Source organism: Physella acuta, unplaced genomic scaffold (assembly GCF_028476545.2).
Source record: "Physella acuta isolate Inbredline_101_S28 unplaced genomic scaffold, ASM2847654v3 ptg001481l, whole genome shotgun sequence".
Classification (NCBI taxonomy): domain Eukaryota; kingdom Metazoa; phylum Mollusca; class Gastropoda; family Physidae; genus Physella; species Physella acuta.
The window spans coordinates 122,501-142,757 of NW_026732996.1; the positions used below are offsets into that span (position 1 = coordinate 122,501).

At 32.2% G+C, this 20,257-nt stretch overlaps 1 protein-coding gene and 1 long non-coding RNA gene across 4 annotated transcripts in view; one reads left to right on the top strand and one right to left on the bottom strand.

Moving 5' to 3' along the window:
• LOC131928303 (arf-GAP with GTPase, ANK repeat and PH domain-containing protein 1) overlaps window positions 1-20,257 on the top strand; it is a 94,842-nt gene that overhangs the window by 71,606 nt on the left and 2,979 nt on the right. For both annotated transcript variants that reach the window (XM_059284290.1, XM_059284291.1), the window contains 8 exons: window positions 3,325-3,480; window positions 6,814-6,887; window positions 10,955-11,032; window positions 14,387-14,471; window positions 14,650-14,767; window positions 15,245-15,349; window positions 16,201-16,288; window positions 19,472-19,639. In XM_059284290.1, the coding sequence (XP_059140273.1) occupies window positions 3,325-3,480; window positions 6,814-6,887; window positions 10,955-11,032; window positions 14,387-14,471; window positions 14,650-14,767; window positions 15,245-15,349; window positions 16,201-16,288; window positions 19,472-19,639 (872 nt within the window). The remainder of the gene's footprint in view (window positions 1-3,324; window positions 3,481-6,813; window positions 6,888-10,954; window positions 11,033-14,386; window positions 14,472-14,649; window positions 14,768-15,244; window positions 15,350-16,200; window positions 16,289-19,471; window positions 19,640-20,257) is intronic.
• Window positions 9,650-16,251, bottom strand: LOC131928306 (uncharacterized). 2 transcript variants are annotated; one of them, XR_009383754.1, is made up of 3 exons: window positions 16,131-16,251; window positions 10,949-11,018; window positions 9,650-9,739 (listed from the first exon to the last, which is right to left on the bottom strand). It is a non-coding gene; the product is annotated as an uncharacterized LOC131928306 (long non-coding RNA). The 2 variants fall into 2 exon arrangements; XR_009383755.1 differs by lacking the exon at window positions 16,131-16,251 and adding an exon at window positions 13,446-13,596.

Here is a 20,257-nt window from a genome sequence, read left to right on the forward strand (position 1 = left end):
AATCACAGTAACAAGTGCCAGGTGTTGAATGTCTGAGGGTACATAACAATGCACAACTAGAGAAGAGAAAGCAGAGCCAGATTAGAAACTTCTTATACATGTTTAGACTTGAGAGAACTTGTGACAGTGGGGGTGTATTGTGTGTGTTATTCTTGTGTGGATCATTTGGGGTGCCACTTTTCCGGGATATCCTGAATTTGAGAATCATATTTTTTTTCACTTTCCGGATTTGCAGAATTTGAGTTTAAAATTTCTGGCTTTGCAGTTTTAAAAAAAAGACCTTTTTAAACTTGAGAATCTGTCACCTTGTGCTAGGGCCTTGCCGTGGCTTGGCAGCTTGTGTACCCCGATGGGAGTGTTAACTCCTGGCAGGTTCAACCAAGCTGAGAAGGTCTGCGCGGGTAGGAGTTAGACGAAAGCTAGCACCCAGGTCCTCCAGGTTGGGGCTTGATCATAAGGTCAGCAACCTTATATCAGAAAAAACAACTCGCTACAGAAATGCAGACAAAGAGACAAACTCAGGAAGCCTGTATCCAGCATAACAAGACATGCCCTCACCTGGAATCCACAGGGCAGGAGGAGAAGAGGCAGACCAAGAAAGACCTGGAGACGCAACCTGGAAGAAGACACCAAGAAGTTTGGAAACACCTGGGGACAGTTGGAGAGATTAACCCAGCACAGCAACCTATGTCCCAGGAGGGGCAACAGGCAAACCTAACCTAACCAAAACCTAACCTAACCAAAACTTGAGAATTGTTTTAATTAGCAAGACTCCTGAGCATTTATACACACTTATGGCCCTTAACACCTTTTGCGCATGCGTAGATGGTACAATGTCCACTGCTGTGAAGGCTAGGCTAGAAATCATATGGGCGCAATGTCATTTTACTCCGCTACTTTTGTATTCTTAGCCAACGCTGAAAAAACTTAATCTTAATAGAAAATCAGATTGGTGCAACACTTTTAAGTTCAAATGCAGTTGTCTTTATCCAATAGACAGTAATTTTTAGCTGGAAACCATTTTGCGAGACTAAACTAACATTTATAAATGTGTCTTTAACCATTGCTAGCCTTAGTCTAGGGGGGGGGGGGGCAGTAGACTTTCTTCGGGGGGGGGGGGGCTCTTCCCCCCCCCCCCCCCCTCTGAGAGATGCCTAGAAGAAACTCTGGTATGGGTTTATGTTAATAGTTGAGGTTGTAGTGAGGGTTAGGGTTTATGTTTTGTTTGTGTATGTGTATGTTGCTGTTCTTTTAAATGTAGAAGTGCAAGGAGGGAAGAAGGTTATGTCGATGTTAATTTATGTTTTGTTTATGTTTGTAGTTAGGATGAGGTTTAGGATTGTATTTATTTCTCACATGTCGTTAATTAGCTTATAGACATTGATTGGAAATGTAATATATTCTCAAAACCAAGGCAGCACCTGGTATATGATGCTTAATAAACACACAAGTCACAGTCCTTTACAGATAAGTATTTTACAAAAGCCTGTGCAGAACCTGGCCAGGATGGCTAATAATAAATAAAAATAACATTAATGCCAAAAAAGCGTAAACAAAAGGCACCACGAGACTTTTTAAGTTTTGTTTACTTAACATTTCTAGAGTAAAGTACTGGAGTGCGGATGAATCAACACAGCATACACAACCTTTTTTGTCTTGTAGCTTCTCTTTTTGAATGTTTTGTGTAAAACCCCAGCTTTTGACATGTCATATGTTCATTTATAAAAATTTCTTTGTCAAATAATTTCACTTTACACGAAATTCAATTCCATGGAGGTTTGATTTTTCCTCCCTTTCAGAATGTTTCAGAAATGAGTTAGGTAAATCAATAAGTAGCTCTATGCACAATCTTTATTTTCTTTACTAGGAACTGTTAAATCCACAAATCAGGTTATTTGTATCTTAAATTTTGCTTGTATGTCTTAGCAAATTTTAGCTCGCTTGACAGCTCATATCTAAAGAACTTCTATGTTGGAGCACTCATATCTCTTGGTACCACTGTATATAGCTCACAGTAAATGTCAAGGTTAATGTTATTTTCTGCAGACTAGCTTTTTTTTGTTACTCTGCCTGAATTAAATTTAGAATCTATTTGTAATCTTAGCTAATTCTGTAAGGAGGGAGAAAGCACGATATTGTCTTAGGGCTTCCTGGTGCACCATGTGACCTGGCAGGCTTGAGAGGCGAGTCACAATACATGTAGTGCAATGGGGCGGGCATGGGAACATTTAGTATCAATTAATTATTGAAAATACAATAACACACTATTTATGCATAATATTCAGCATATAATGTATATTTTATTCTTTTAATACTCTAAAGAAATAAAATAGGCTCAGTATGCAAGCAGGCTTATTAATTTCTGGGGGGAAAAAAGTATCAGCAGGTAGACTAAAAGCAAGAATATTTCAAATTCTGTGTGTAAGAATACAAAATGACACATGTTAATACCATGAAATATTGTGAAGCATTACTGTACTTTTGGTTTGTTTTATGTCATTCGGTTACTTAATGGTGCCCAATTGAAATCAGGAGTTTCAGGTTTGCTTTGCTATGTGTGTCTGTAAGCAGTATTTTACTCTATATTAATCACTTGTATAAATTGAATTGTTGTGTAAATTTTTAGCCATGATGGCTTATTAGGTTTTGAATGCAACAGTGTATAAATGTCAAAAATGGAGAAAATACTTTGGGAATAATTTATATATAGTGGACCTACTGAAAGCAATTCTTCACTTAACACCTTGTGTGCTATTTGCAAAGTATAGTGATATCTTTAAGAATGTCGTATAATATGTTGACAATTAATGAGTTAGTTTTGAGTTAATTGTGTTGGAGTAAATCCACTTTAATATTACAATTAAAAACAGAAACAGCATCAGGTGCACACATATTTTAGCGACTGTCATGTGACTAAGAAAACCCCAGTCTCCTCCGTTTGCACTATGGCATTCTTTTTTTTTAAAAGAGTGTTCTACAATAGGGATTTGGTAGGCTATTACATTCAAACCAGGTTGGCACCTGTGTCCCTTCAGTTGTGCAACGGATACATCATCATGCTCCTTGATGCTTGGCTTATGACCAAGGGGATGTTCTACCTCACCCTTGCTCAGGCTGATCAACTTACAATCAAAGTTTTTACAAAGCACACTTTGTTACTGCAGCACAAGGTTTTTTTAACAAGCAATTTTATTGGATTCCAGAAACAAATCTACTTTCTGGTAACCAGAGTGATTTTAACATAAGTTTACCTCTCCTTTAATTGAAAACCTGTTTTTTTTAAACAGTATTAATAAATATTATTTTCTAAAATTCATCTAACAGTAATTCCTGATCAGCCACGAACTCGTCCAGAGCGTTCTCCGATGCTTCCTAAACTTGGTATAAATAGTTCAAGTAGAGATACACCAAATGTAAAAAAGAGACACCGTAGAGCGAAGAGTGGAGGTGTAAAAAATTCAAATCCTGGTGATGGAGATGGTAAGTACTTATTTTCAAAATTTATTTAGAAAATCAAAACTTGTTTGGGGTATTTTTATTTACAGTAATAGAAACACTTGATTTGTAACAGCTAAAAATTAATACATAGTTATTGGCTTAATCATCAAGTCCCTTATAAAAGAGCTAGTGCCATTAGAACTATTTCAAATGTGTTGTGCAAAATTATCAATAAAATGATAGTTATACATACCACTTGTCCAATAAAAGTTTAAAATACAGTATAGAAAAGAAAATCATATGGCTCCATATTTTTTGACACTGTTTCTTCTTGGCACTTTCCCACTTCTATAAATTACAGATTAACTAAATACCAAATTTTCCAATGTTAGCTTTTTGTGCCACCTTCCTCTCTCACTCTGTCAAACTGACGCCTCACCTTGTGTTATGTTAGTTGTGGCTATGGAAAGGGTTTCTAAGCGTGCCAATTGTTTCTTTAGTCCAGATATATATATATATATATATATATATATATATATATATATATATATATATATATATATATATATATATATTTGTATGTATATATACATTTGTATGTATATATACATTTGTATGTATATATACATTTGTATGTATATATATTGATTGCAATCAGATGGTATAATTGGCAAAACAATTATCACGCTTTCAGGTAAGTGTAATTGAAGGACCTCCATGATGCCATCAAAAGCAACATTTTAACCCCCACTCATCCCATTCAAATTCTTTGATCTAGTTCACTGGTTCTTAACCTGGGTTCAATCGTACCCCAGGAGTTCGCTGAGTCAGTCTCAGAAGAATAATCTGTAACAATCAGGGATGTAACCAGACCATGAAAAACAAATAGGACATTTTTTTCGGACAAGAACTCAGTATGTTTATCTATATTTTTAATCGCAGTTAAAGCAGTCTAACACCATTACTGTACTATTAAAAGTTTAACTTATATAGCCAGATTTACTGTTAGTGTCATAATTAATTTTTTTTGTAATTTTTAAAAAAAAGATGCATTTTTGACAGATTGTGAACCCCTGCAATCTTCTGGTTAATTAACCATGTTTCAAACGTACATATCATAAGCATACACGCTACTTGTATTCAAAGAACTGTTGATCCTCAAAATTTTGATATACTTATGAAGTATACTGTTTCACCAGAAAAGTTTTGCCGATTTTTTTTTGTCCACAATTTGTGTTTTTTTTTTACTTTTCTTTTTACTTTTATCAAAATGTGAGAAAAGTCAATTTCAATGCTATTAATGTAAATGATGTACTTAATTTTGAGGATTGAAAAAAATTTAGTCTGTTCTCTGTGCAATTGTCATTGTGTTGAGTGCAAAAGATTGAGTCTTCGTCATATATATTTACAGATATAAACCCCCAAATAGGGCACTTTAGGATGTCAAAGAAAAAAAACACAAAATTATAAAACGTCATAATTTTTTTACTACTTGAGACATCTATATATATAATCCTCTTCATGGAGACCATAGAAAACACAAGCTGTAAGCGTGCTAGCAGCCCCCTCTCTTCCTCTCTAGGCATATCCCTACAACCCCACCCCCACATGGTTCATGCTAAATGTTTACAATCGTAGAGCCGGGTTTAGTGACGGCTATTAGGGGCAGATAATTTAGTTTGAAACGATTTTAAACTTAGGTGAGCTAACTAAGAGGAGGCTGCTTTCATGGGTGGGGGTGTAGGGTAGGGGTTGGGGGAAAGGAGGTTGGGGGGGGGGGATTATCATCTTTAACAACCTACTGATCGTGTTTTAAAGCAAATAATTTAATTGGCAGCATTGGTACTGTCGAATTCACAAATTATGAATTACTAAAAAGTAGAAATTAAAACAACTAAATAGATATGATATGCCGCGGGTCGGCTCGTATGAACTAATTGGGTATCCACTATCTTAGAATCTTGAGTTCTTGACACACCAACTTTCAAAAAAGCTCTGTGACTGTTTTAAAAAATCAGTTTGACATTCTTATCTATAAGGCCTGCTTAATTTTTTTATTTGAAAAAAAAAATCTCATTTTAGTTTTCTTATTGTGAAGAGTTTGGTGAATGTGCAGTTGAAGCTGGTGGAATTCAGTAGCACAAAAAAGGTTTAGAACCACTGATCTAGTTGGTTCCAAAAATTTTAAAATACATGCTGACTCTATTTCCTATGCTAACATAAAGTGAAGTAGATCTAAATTTAGTAGAAGTTGTAGTTATAAAAATAGAATAGTGCCTAATAATAATTATTGTGCATTTGTTACTCGTTGTTTCAAATATGAATTTAAGAAAGTCAATAATAGTTGTTACTGGTATTTTAAATGTAGCTATGCTTAGTAAACTAGTTTCTTTTTCACAATCCTTATCATAAAACCATGTTTCTCTGAGCTTCAGTGTATTTATATACAAGTATTGGCAACAATTCTGAACTCACAAACTGTTTACTAAACTAATGCAAAAATCAAATTTAAAAATGTGCATATCCAGGAACACCTGACTGAGTAAATTAAAAAATGTTATGATGTAGGAAAAATAATCAAATTAAAATGAGTGTTTTGATTTTGTGTTTAATCTTAAAACAAAAAAAAAAGGAAGTCAAGACCTTTCCGATAATATGAAACACAAAAGGCTACATGAAACCTAATATTAGTTTTCTTGGTCAAAAAATCGCTAATTTTACAACAAAATAAAAGAAAACAGCAGCTGTACATACTACTGTTTTTGGTTTTTTTTTAAATAAAGAAACAGTGCTTTCAGGGCCATAAAACTGTCATTTTTAGATTCAGCTATTATTTTTTATAGATCAAGTATATTAAGGATTTATGATAAAAACTACTGCCACCCATGTCCTTAAATGTGTCTTATTTTCTAGATAGCAAAGTACATTGTCTATTTTAAAAGCAAAAAATGACATGGTAGCACATTGCATATATTAGAAATTTTCTTATACCATTATTTTAATCACAGTAAAAGAAATATTTTTTATTAGTTCTAACCTCTTCACCCAAATGACCATTTTTATATTTTTATTTATAACCGAATGAACACCTGCCCATTTATTATTTCTATTGGGGGGGGGGGGGCAGATTTGTTAAGTACAGCATCAGCATACCAATATAAACAACAAATTACATACATTATTTGTTCAGTAAAAAAAAAAACCTTTAAAATGCCCAAACTAATTCAGTACTTCATATGATTCAGTTGCAACCCAGTTTTTCCTTTAGTTTTTATTTATTTAACTGTTATTATTAATGTATTAGTAGTGAATATATTTTTTAGTTAAGCCAGGTTTTATTTTTATTTTTTTATAACCTGATTTTGTTTATTTCAGATTCTGATGGCTATGAATTTGTTATTGTATCATTAGAGAATAAACAATGGCATTTTGAAGCTCACAGCGGGGAGGTATTTTATTTTATAAATATATTAAATGCTTTTTCATTTTAATTAAATGTCTAAAGGAATTTTTAATTCTCCTCTGTGGAAGTACATCCAGTTAAGAAAAATTCTTCTGTCCCTTACCTCTATCTTCGCGCTCCCCCCACCTCTAATAAATTACTTAAATAATAATGTATTTTTATATGTACCATGCCAGTGTTAATAATTTAAACTAATTGACCACTGAACACAAATGTCAGTCCTCTCTTAATTTCAGTTTCTCTATTTATCCTGGATTGTAGTCCAAACTCCCAAACTATATGTGTACATCATTAAACTTCATTTTAACATGTTGACAATAAAAAATAATTTCTTTTTTTGATAAATATTACCTTTAGCAACTGTACATCCTAAATTTATAATAATACAATATAAATAAATTGTAATTTCTCTGCATATTGCTCACAGGTTTAATTTTCAAAATATACCTTGCTTTCCCTGCAGCTCTAAACACTCACCACACTTTACTTATAACTCCTTCCCACTCTCTTTATTTTTCCTTTACTGTGCACATACCTATTAAAAGCTTCAGCTTTTAATGTCAGTTTACACTTAGAATGATGATGATGTACACTTATGAACATAGTGAAAGGGAATTACTGGCGCTGCTTCTTTACCTGGGTAAACATAGAGCTGTCAAATTATCCTCAAATCCTAATATTGAGCTAGTTCTTATAGTTGTTTAGCCTTTCCTCATCTTCTTCTTCTCTTGCTGACTTAGCTCCTCCAGGTCCATTAGTAGTTGCAGATGTATGTTAAGCAGGTCATTAATTATATATATATATAATATATATATTAGCTATTTGCATGAAATTTTGTAATTAATTAAAATGACAAAATAACCAAATGGTTGTATTAAGGGTACTAAATGCTTAAAAATGATACCAAATCTATGATATTAGGTTAAACGGTTCTCTAGATATGACGGTTTTAGTGTAAAAAAAAAAAATAATTGGTCACGTCCGAGAGTATAGAAAAAAAAGGCGAATGGGAAATAATTCTGAGTGGGCGCCCAATTATAAATTTTCAAATAAGAATTTTTTAATGCATTTATAACTGAATAGAGTATCTATACCAAGATATTAATCAATTATTAAATTTAAAAGTGGTCTATTAAGTGGCTAAATTCAATCATTTAACTCAAACATCATAGTAGTAGTAAAAATAAAAGAAACTGGCTGAGTACAAAAATAAACATTCCTAATTCCTAGGTAAACGGTATCATAGACAGATCAGTACAGTGCAACATATATGAGTGTTTTTGACTTATTGGAAGCATGTCAGTTAAGAGATAATCTTTGGGTGGCACTAGATAACTGAACATAGCAGGCGTGAAACAATCAGCAATGTTATCAAGAATCAAGCATTTCACACAGACGGTAGACAAGAGTGTTTCTGCCTGGCTTTGGCCTCCAGTTTTAAATATGACATCTTGCCACCTGGTATTGAACGTGAGGGACAGTGTGGTCCTGGGATGACCTATGGTCACCAGGCCGGGTACCAAACTATCAGTTTAGTTAGTTTAGTAGTTGTTGCATGTTTAGCATATTGTTTGTATGCATTTGTTTAAAAAAAATATTTTTTTTGCAGCTGATAATGGTTTGATAGTTCATATATGTATTATCAGCTGAAGAAAGGAGAGGGGTATGTTGTGAATGGACTTTAGTGTATTGAATGAGTTTGAGAGTATGTGTGTGGTTGTATGGGTTTAATAAAGATGTTGATGGTTTGAGAGTATGTGTGTATTAATAAAAGATTCTAAATGCCTAAATAAATAAGGATGTGACTTAGGAGAGTATGTGTTGGTTGTTAGGGCAAAAAGTAGAAGTCTTAGTCTTGTTCTTGTGGCAACTCAATGGACACGAGCGAGAAAAGTCTCAAAGGTATTCGAGAGGTGTATAAATTCATTTAAAAATCATGCACAGCGTAGTTACAATTAATATGGTTATAAGATCCTCTCTGTCTGGTTTTTTTCGGACTTTACTAAAGATTGGATGTATTTGATGTTTATAATATTTTCGGTAACTAAATAAAAATGAAAAAAAAAGCAAAAACAATTTGGTTTTCACGTGTAATGGCGACATAAACAATGGCATCCTGCTATTGGATAGGCCGCCATTGATTTTATTGTACACATTGTAAGCTAAAAATAGAAAACTAGGTCATGGGGTTTTAAATTTGCATTGTAATTTAAAAACTTGATCTGCAAAGTTTTGTAAACAAATAGTTATCGATCACTAAGTTACTGTACAGCCAATCAATATTTGTCTTACGAAAGTGAAACATCCGGTTATAACTTAGGCTTGATTAAAATAAATAGAAATGTAGCCTTAAACTCAACAAATTATTTTCAAGTTCTCTGGATTTGCAACTTTTATAACATTTATTCTAAAAATATAAAATTTCTAAATTAATTTTAGGCTTAAGTTTTTATTTTTTATTTTTTTTTACGGTCTAAATCTAAAAAAGCACGTTTTTATTCCATGTCAACAACATTGGGGACGGAATCTCGTCAACTCGCTCGCCTCCATTAGCACCAGACTCAAAGGTCTTTAACTCAGAAAGCCTCCCCCTCATACAATCATTATCAGAGTGTGAGTGGGTATCAAGCAAATAAAATATGCCTTTGTTTACAAGAGTATGTTTTATTCTTTAGCAAGATAAACTAATGGAATATGAAATAACTGAAGCCTGTCAGTGTACACATATTTTATTACAAATATCACGGAAACAAAAGTGGAGAACGGTAGTATCTATATCTTTAATACTCAGGCCTAGGGGGTTTATTTTGTTAGTCGGGTTTTACAGCTTGTCAACGTCTGGAGAAGAAAGTAAAAGGATAGGTGAAAATAACAGTAAAAATGTACAGACTCCCACTAAATTCAAATTAAGTCTGAATGTTTTCTTATTTTCATTGATATAAATACCAATGGATATAGCGGCAAAACATCAGCGATACCGCTTTCCTCGATTTTTAGATTTAAGCCCCTACTATAATGCGTTACGACAAGGCTGATTTTCATAATTAAAAAATTAAACAAAAATCAGATAGCTTACTCAAATCGAAGCTAGTGTCATTATTTATACTTTTAAATCATTCTTTTTATAACTTAATTCGAACTTTGTGTTGAGTTATAGTATACCTAATTCAATCATTAGTAGCACAGGCCACATCATTAGCTCAATTCACACAATTTTAAAAAGGTTAATTTATCATCTTTGAATCTACTCATTAAGTACTTTAATTATTAAAATTCTTTGAGAAAAAAAAATGTATAAAATTTGGTAACCTAATTCCTATAAAACGAAGGAACATGAAAATGCTGTATCGATACCGTTAATATGGTACTTAGTTTGTGAGACATTTTGAATAGTCTGATAAACCTAAAACTAAAATAAATATGGGCGGCGGCCCCCATATCAAATTTTAATTAATTTGTTCACAGAAACCTTCTCAGGAGTATTACTCATTAACTTAAGTTGCATGGCATTCGGATGAACGGTGTTGAACCGCATCCGACTTTTATTTTTTATATACTGTATATAGAGAAAAATCGGGGCCCCGCCCTTGTGAAATTAAAAAAAAGTTTTCCTCAGAAACCTCCCTAGGAGTTTCATGGTGATCGGATGAAAGGTGTAGTAATGCATAAAAGAAAGACAGATACACAGATATTATATATAGGCATATATATATACACATACACACACACATATATATACACACACACACATATATACATACACACATACATACATACACACACATAGGTCTAGGTGCCTATATATATAGGGGGGCCTATATAATATATAGGCATAAAAATATAAAGCAGTCTTTTTCTATATTTGCCACTTCCCCTTCTCTCCTAGAACATGTTCCTGACTTTGTCCATTGGAAATTGAATTGTGTAGGCCTATTATCTAATTTTATTATGTTGAATAAAGGGAAAAATATTTAAAATAGACACTTAAATTTTTTTTAGAATTAGGCCTATATAAACAAAATGTATGCAAATTTTAATTTTATTTACTTTTAGGATCGTGATGACTGGGTTGATGCAATTGAGCAGCAAATTCTCTCTAGCCTTCAAGCAAATGATGCTGGAAAAAATAAAGTAAGACTAAACTGTTACTTTGAAAATGTTCAAAATTATTCAGCAAGGCATCCCTGAGTCAACCAAGCAATTAGTACCTAAATTCAAGTTAGAGAAAGTAAAAGTGGCTAGACATAAATCTATCTACACAATTCCTTCATATGCTTCTCTATTGACACTCATTTCCAAAAGTGAATCTTTACTTTTTATAATTTGGTAATGCATTTATTATATTAGAACTTTATTACAATGTGAGTATCTCCAATTTCCTATGAAGCATGAAATCATTCATTGATGGACTTAGAAGTTAGAACTGAAATTATCACAAACAGAAACATTTTTGCCATGTCCTTATTTATAACTATTCAAATCTGAGAATCAACTTAAGCAGCCCATGTAGCCCACAAAACAAAAGCAACCTTTGTTATGAGGGTGTTGTCACTTCCTGTTTGATATTACTAAGACCAATAAACTAGAAAAGCTGGTTCCAAATGTTTATTGTTAGAAAGCATATTTTGCAACCAAAGTTTAATCTATATATATAATTCTCTTCTTGGAGACGTTAGAAAACACCAAGTTGTAAGCGCGCCTAGCAGTCCCCTCTCTTCGTCTCTAGGCATATCTCTCTTCCTCTCAAGGAATATCGCAACCACCCCTACCCCACATGGTCTACATGGTCTGGTGAGCTGTGGTTCACGCGAAATGTTTACAATCGTAGAGCCGGGTTTAGTAACGCCTATTAGGGGCAGATAATTTAGTTTGAAACTATTTTAAACTTAGGGGAGGTAACTAAGAGGAGGCTGCTTTCACCTGGGGGGGGAGGGAGGAGGGTTTTAGTGTTTTAAAGCAAATAATTTCATTGGCAGCATTGGAACTGTTGAATTCACAAATTATGAATTACTGAAAAGTAGAAAATAAAACAACTAAATAGCGCCGTATGATTCACTGAAGATCGGCTCGTATTTTATAACATTTGTGTAGGCCTAATAAGTACAAATTGACTTCTGGTTTTATTAAGGCTAGAAATATTCAAACAAATAATTACTAGAAATATAATAGTACTTTAGCAAACGCTTTGATTTTTCATTTGGATTAGTAGAGTCAGGGTGTTGCTGTGATAAGGGATGCTATATTATTTAATGTAAATACATTACTAGGCTATTGACCACCATTGGTAATTTTATCATGGAAAACAATTGTTGTGATTATCATTTTAAAATATTGGAACTTATAAAATAATTCTTAACAATTATTCAACTGCTTATACTTAATATAAAAATATGAAAATGAGTGAAATTGATTGTTCCCAAACAGCTTTAAGTTTTTTAAAAATGTAACTAAAATTGTATCGCTCACCACATTTTTAAAAAGATTTTTCATAGCCTTTTCCAGCCTATTCTCAATACTGCATAATATACAGTAATCTGGCCTTAAAACTATTAAAAACTAATATACTTATATTTTCTAAAATTAAATTTCTGCAAGTTATTCTCTACTATCTTAAATAAGTTGTTTAGCCCAGAATATCTAGTTTTAAATATATTGATGGTCTTGGTTGCAAACTGTCTAACTCAGGAAAAAAAATCAGTTGTTTTTTTACATAAATCAATGCCTGAAAATATTATAGAAATCTGGATAATGATTATCGAGATATAATCATTTGAACAAGCCGGCTATTATTTCTAGCTCTAAAAATCTTGGGACAAAACAAATCATGCATTTTGTCAGTACACTTTTGATCAGCAACGCAGGCGCACGCGTTAATCCCACTATTTTACACCACAGCAATCAAAGTATTTATAGGTGAGGATATTAGATTAATTATGTTATCTATTATATAATATTCTATCATTTTAAAGAATAATAAACAAAGAGTATGTGTTTAACATAGCCTATTTCCTATTAGCTTTTCAAGAACCAAACTGATTTGTTTCCATTTTTATTAGGCTAACACAATATCTAAATTCTAGAATCTAATCTAGATCTAGAGACCAATTTAGAAATAAATATAATTATTTTTAATTCATTACTAGCTTTAAATTGAGGTTATTCTTCGTGTTAAGAAATGTTTTATATGGTAGGTTACAAAATGTTTGGCCTACATGTTAAACAACATAATTAGACTACTTGGAACTTACATTCAAATGTAAAAAGGTAGCCTACTTAATATTTCAATGACTAATAAATAGCTTGCATGCTTCAATCGTTAACACATAAAAACTTTACTTAGCATGCAACAGTTATTAGCATTACATGTTTAGATTTCAGATCAAACTTGAAATTATTTAATCAAATTATATGAAATTGAATTTACAGATGCTAACATACAGCATACATAGTGAGAAGGCCATTTAAGTTAGCTAGTAATCTCAAGCTATCAAGCAACAAACTAATGCCATTTTAGTAGTCACTAAAATATTCTTGTCTGGCTTACCAACAAAAGATCAGTGATATCTTTCAAGATACCAGCCTCTCACAACAGACCAGTCTAACAGTACAACAGACTAGCCTCTCTCAACTGTCAAGTCTAACCATACAAGAGATCAGCCTCTCTCAACAGACAGTCTGGCCTTTCAAGAATTCAATGCGACAGACACTGCAATACAACCCTGATGCTATTAGCTACTTCACAGTCAATTAGCAGATAGTTGGCAATATATAAACTTGGGTTGCAACATTAAGATCCCATCCTTAGTCCCTGACCAGTTTTACAAAAGTAGAAGAAAGATAAAAGCTGTCAAATATGAGCACCTATAAGCACTTAAACCTTTATTTCCTGCAGACCTACATCATTTCCATGATGATTTGCCTCATTTTTAAATCATTTTACAAAATTGATTGTTAGTCTTTTTTTTTTTTTTTTTCAAGAATAAATTTTTAAAAATTGAAAAAAATACTCAAAAGATAAAAATACAAGCCAAAAATAAAAGTCTAGTTCATATCAAGTGTTAAGGACTAAATTACAACATACGAATAACTAAATCACGTTCCTTAGACAAAACTAACAACAGTGGCTGAGACCGAAATTCTCGGTTCAAAATTGCTAAGTCGGTTGCGCAGGGATAGTGGGTTGCGCAGAGATTTTTAGAACTTGCAAACCATCTAACTTTTTAAAACTGCTATTGACAAAAATTATTTTAAAACGTTAAAGTATAATCTGTAAAGAGTTTCTTCGAACAAATAATTAAAAATAGTTTTAATTTGAGTGATTCAGAATGAAATAATCAGTTTTTTGTCTCTCCTGTAAAATTTACATTTTCTGAGTTAAGAAGGTTTGAGACCAAGACCATCAATATGGGAATCTAAAGTACAAATTACAAAATAACTTCCTTTATGACTTAGCAATTCATATTTTTATTTATACTTTATTTACAGAAACAAAACCACTCAGATCCTGCAGGCATTCAAGCTATTAGGTCAGCTCGTGGTAACAATTTGTGTGCAGACTGTTCTGCATCAAGTAAGTGTTTTTAAAACAATTGAAAATTAACTCTTGAAACAAATTCTAGTAAAAACAGCACTTTGTAACCAAGGAACTAATAATATGTTGCCATTAACCGCCAAAAAGCTGTTTCTTTTTCTTTAAAAAAAACTAGATAAATAATAAAATATAAACATTTCTTCCCAATTTTTGCTAGATCCTGATTGGGCAAGCATAAATCTAGGTGCATTAATTTGTATAGAGTGCTCAGGAGTCCACCGTAATCTAGGAACACATATTTCTAGAGTGCGATCTCTAGATCTGGATGAATGGCCGTAAGTTTTTTCTTAAATAATTGAAAAATAATAACGAACAGTTAATTATATAACCCTCTAAAACCCCAGTTCTAAAATAGCTGCATTATAGGGAAAAATCAATGCTTTTGTTTCTGAGATATTTTAGGGTAGAAAGCAATGAACAATATTTTTTCTGCCAATTGGCTTGTAAAAGATTAATATAAACATTAGCTCTATTATTTAAAATGAATGATTTATATTATACTGTAATTGTATTTTGTAAATAGTTGTTAAAACATTAATGTATATATAGTCTGGAATTTTTCCATTTATGTCTGGAAAATGTTTTTAATTTTCATTTGCAAAAAGCTATCTAGCCTGCCTGTTGGGATTGCATTTTAGACAAGTAATAGAAAATACTAACCTATTTTATAGAGGGCAAACATCTTACAATTTCCACTATTTTTTATTCTCTTAATTTAAGATGCTATTTTTAAAATGCTTTTATATTAACAGAAATGACATCGTTAAAGTTATGGTTGCAATCGGTAACAGTATTGTCAACAGTGTATGGGAAGCTAATATCAAAGGAAAACTGAAGCCTTCACAGACTACATTGCGGTAGTACTCTTATATTTTTATAAGGTTTTATTAAAAATCGCAAAGTCTGTTTGTTTGTTTTTGTTGGATTGTGGCTAATCTTGAAACTCGGTTTTAACATACTTTAAAGGTACCAATTTAGTCCAAAGTTTAGATCGTCAGGTTTGAAAGGGGAATTTTTACTTTTTATGTCATCAAACAACATAAATTTTTCTCGGGGTGGCTACACTCTGCTGTGCTTCACTGATATACACCTATAAATTAAAAGTGTGTTTGTTGTTGTTCTCTCAGGATCATCCCCTAAATGCACTACCTCAGTGGGTGATCGCCAGTGAGGCATAATTGCCTAAAATAAATTTCACCATACTGTAATTAAAGTGATAATACAAAATACTAAAACATCTATATTATATCTGAAATTTATTTATTTTTTAAATGTCTGTATTTTCATTTTTAAAAGTTGGACAAACTCTGTTAAAAATAGTTGAAAAACTTACAAAACTGTTTAAGGGTGTAGGCTCAGGGGTAAAAAACTTGTTTTATTAATAAGCCCTTTTTATTTATTTGTGTGTATAAGGAAAATACTTGCATGCATCAGAGACTCTACTTAACATATGGTTGCCATGGAAGAGAGTCTGCAAGCTTGATTTTCATTAAAAATTTTGTATGGTGAAAAACCATTATAATTAATTCTAAATTCAAAGGTACTTTCAGAAGAGTCCCAGATGTATGCAAATAATTTCCATACCCTAACTTAGATAAACACAAGTTAGTTAAGAAGTTTGTTTTTTCTGAAGCCTACCTCCTAAATGGAACTTATACTGTTTACTTTTTTAGGATATCAATAAAATACTTCTGTTACAATTTTCTAGGGAAGAAAAAGAAAGATGGATCAGAGCAAAGTATGAAATTAAAGAATTTTTACCACCACTACCCTACATAGATATTCCAGTTAATCAGGTATGTCCCATTTCACTTTAATTAGTTAAATGCCTTTTATAGCCTACACCAGGGCTGACTATTAGTTCAATTTTGTCTATAAGGGTAAGATAATACATTATTGCGGTTATGGTTATACTTTGCCTTCCATAAAAAGCAAAATCATCATAACTTTTAATTTCTGGTTGTGAGTTTTAACCTGCAGTGTGTTCAAATTTTAGCTGTATTATCTGATACTTTGACTCCCACTTCTGTAACAACTCTTAGCATACCATTGACTTAAGCAAAAATTTTAAAAATGGAAAAAAAATAAAGCCACAAGAACCCATTATATGTTAAATAATATGTACTGGATTGCCAATATTATTAAAACCTAACTTGAAATTCTTAATAATTGTATGATAAAGCACTAAGATTCAATATAAATTTTAACAGAAAATGTGACATTTTACCCAGGTCTAGAAGGTTTTCCACCCACCACCACCCCCTTTCATATTACTAGCCTCCAGCTCAATTGCCTACTGTCAATCACTGCATAATCACCCACTACTGAATATATATATTATACCAATGTCTATCCCTGTCTTTCCCTATATCTATCTCGTCCCTAACTCAGGGTTGGCGTGATTGCTAAACAGAAAAATCTTCTTTATCAAATCCCCCACTCATAAAAATAGAACATTCCTTCCTTAATTCTCTGGCAGATGAAGCTAGACAGCTGGAGAGACAACTCCAAAATCAAACAACTGCTGCCTTGTAGTTTGTTCTTGGTTGTACAAAGCTATGGAAGCAAATCCAAAAAGAAAGCAGGATGAAATCAGAGTCAATGGTCTATATATGGCACATAACAAGTTGACATATGTCTACTTAATTGTGTTAAAGGAAATCTCTTCTAACACTAAAATTAAGAACACAGAAGAAGAAAAATCTCTCACCCTATTCCTAACCAAAATTATAAGCTTATCCTTAACCCTTATCCTATCTCTAATCTTAATCATATCCTATCCCATCCTTACCCATTCTATTACCTCTATATAATTGGCTCTACTGAAACTAGAGCTATTGTTCATTGCTTTGTTGTCACTCAATCTGAAAATCAATAATGCACATTTCTTCTCTATTGGCCAATAACTCTATGTCTGTTGAAACTAGATAGATTGAATCTAGGTCAAGTTTCCGAATTTTTCCGAATTCCCTAGCTTTTTACTCAGAATTCTCTATTTTCAGTTAGATCTCGTTAGTTGTATTTTGTTCAGGGGAGGGACAGTAGGACTTGCATACTGTGTCAATATAGGTGGCTTCATAACAAACCATCAAACACCCTTATTTTCGTTAATAAAATACCTACATCGTCTTAGTTTTGTCATGTTCAGAGGTATATATGACGAATGTAAAAGGGGGTTACTAAATGATTAATATAGTGAAAGGCTAACAAAAAATAAGACAGTAGGCCTGCTTTGATTTGGTTTCAGCGATTTATCAGGGCCTAATTATTTCTAAATGTTTGGTTTCATTATTATAAAGAAAATATCTTTAGAATTAATCAATAAAGGTATAGTCATTAAAGACTTTTTGTAGATCTTATTTGCTGTGATGAAATAATGAATCTTAAAGATCCATGGTGGGATTTTCAACTAGTTCAAGATAGCTTTAGAAGTAGATCCATTATTATGGTATAACTTGTTTCAGTTTTACCTAATTACTTCCTAATTAGCACATGAAAATATTACAATCAGTTGTTTTATTGCACTTGACTCCCTATTGTTATTTATTTGATGTGTTAAATGTTTGTGACAATAATTACAAGTTATTCCTAAATTTCTTAGACTTATTGGTAATATTGGTGGAACAGAAAATTTTGATACTGAGCAGCAACTGATTTCGTTGATAAATTCCTTAAAAATAATTCAAAATCTTCACACATGACCAAGTTACTGTGGAAAGGGGTTTTTAATAAAGAAATTTTATGTTAAAAAAGGGTGGACCAAACTCAGAGCTCTAAGCCTAGAGAAGACTCAATTTTCTTCTAGTTTATAATATCTACTGGCAGCTGTTGGAACAGTTTATCAAACTAATAAGAAGGCCAAAGATGTAGACAAAGAAAATTATAAAGATACTTTTTGATGATGAACTGGCCCAACTCAAGACACACAAAAAATTAAGACTGATTGCTGAAGTGGAATTATTAACTACATCTGTTGATAAATAAAAACTACTTTCTGAGAAATCTAATGACATAAGCAAAGGCCACATCAGCTGAAATAATTGTGTTAGAAAGGACTTAACAGCAATCAATAGCTTTGATTTTTTTTTACTTTCTTCTATAGACGAAGTATAGAGAAAGTCTTGTAATCGTGCAAAAAGAAAAAAGTAAAAAAAAATCTCAACGTTTTACAGCTCCCTGAGTTGGAAAAACATAGTTTTGCAATCTTGTCCGTATGTCTGTGTGTGTGGATGTGTGTTTGGATATGTGTGTGTGTGTAAACAGGTTAACTTGAGTACCATTACAGCTAGGTTGATGAAATTTCATATATAAGTATTATATCAAATTTGTACATCTGTTTCAACTTTTCAGCAATTTCTAGTATCCGGAAGTGGAACTTTTGGTTTTTCAAAAGCCTATAACTAGAGTACTGTTTCAGATACACAAAATTTCCCATATAATTAAAAGATCTAATTCTCCGTTATCTGTCAAATTTTTTGTAATTTCCGATTACTGTAAGTAATACTTTATGCTATTTCAGATTTATAAAAAAATGCATATGAATTTATAAAGTACTAATGTTCCGCACTATTAAACACGCATTGTTTAACTATCACTTGATTCTATTCCGCACCAAATGTTTTAAATAATATGTTCTGTTAGTGTGGACGCTAAAGTATACATGTTGTATGGAGAAAATTTTTCCAGATAAAAATAACTTTGGCAGGCTTTGCGTTCTTTAAATGTATAATATATATGTCATAAGTGTAAACATGGTGTGAGACTGCAGTGACACATGGGACGAGTATGCTAGTTTAACTATAAATAACTCAATTTCTAATCAGATGAAAATTATATATATGGTATCTAGAAATCACTAACAGCACAAGTTGATACCCCATGCTGATATTTGAACTGCAGCTTACAACTTACATAGAAGTAGGGTTTAACTCTGACTTTTTAAAACATTGTCCTTAATTTTACTTTAATTTATTTCACAGCAATTAATTGATGCTCTTGTTAGAGAAGATATCAGAAATATTATTGTCATCTTGGGTCATGCAGAACCAGAAGATATTAATGCTCCATACAGCAAAGATGATGGAAGAACTGCACTCCATATTGCAGCAGCATTGGGGAATGTTGTTTTTGTGCAATTGTTATTATGGGTAATTATCAGAATAATTTATGTTAAGAGCAAATAGTAACAGAATTTTTAACCTTACCAACTTTTTTATGTTCATTTTTTAAAAATTACAACCTTCTACTATTGCTATAAAACTTTGTTATTGTTACTGTTTGCCAAAGGTGATCCATATTAATAAATATTAAATGCATAATAGTAAAGGTGATGCATATTAATAAATATGAAATGCATAATAGTAGCTAAACTATTCACATATCTTTGAATTGCTTATAATTTGGATTGTAATTAAGGAGGTAGGCTCCATAAAAAAAAATTCTTTTTTATTTTTTTGGGTATATCTATGTAAGGATATTTAAAGGAAAACATTTGCATACATCTGGGACTTTTCTGAAAGTATGGTTGTCCTGCAACAGTAGTTATTTTGGGGGGGAAAACTTTTTTGTGGAGGTCACTAGGTTCAAAATGAACAAATATATATTGATCATATAATCATTGATCATTTTTTTTACTAAATTGAATAGAGTCAGCTGGCTAGATTTTGTAATAGAAAACACTCTCGAAATATTTTTTTCAAATTTTCAAAATTTGGTATGGTGCAATACCAGTAGTTTAATTTTAATGATAGTTCACCATATCAAAT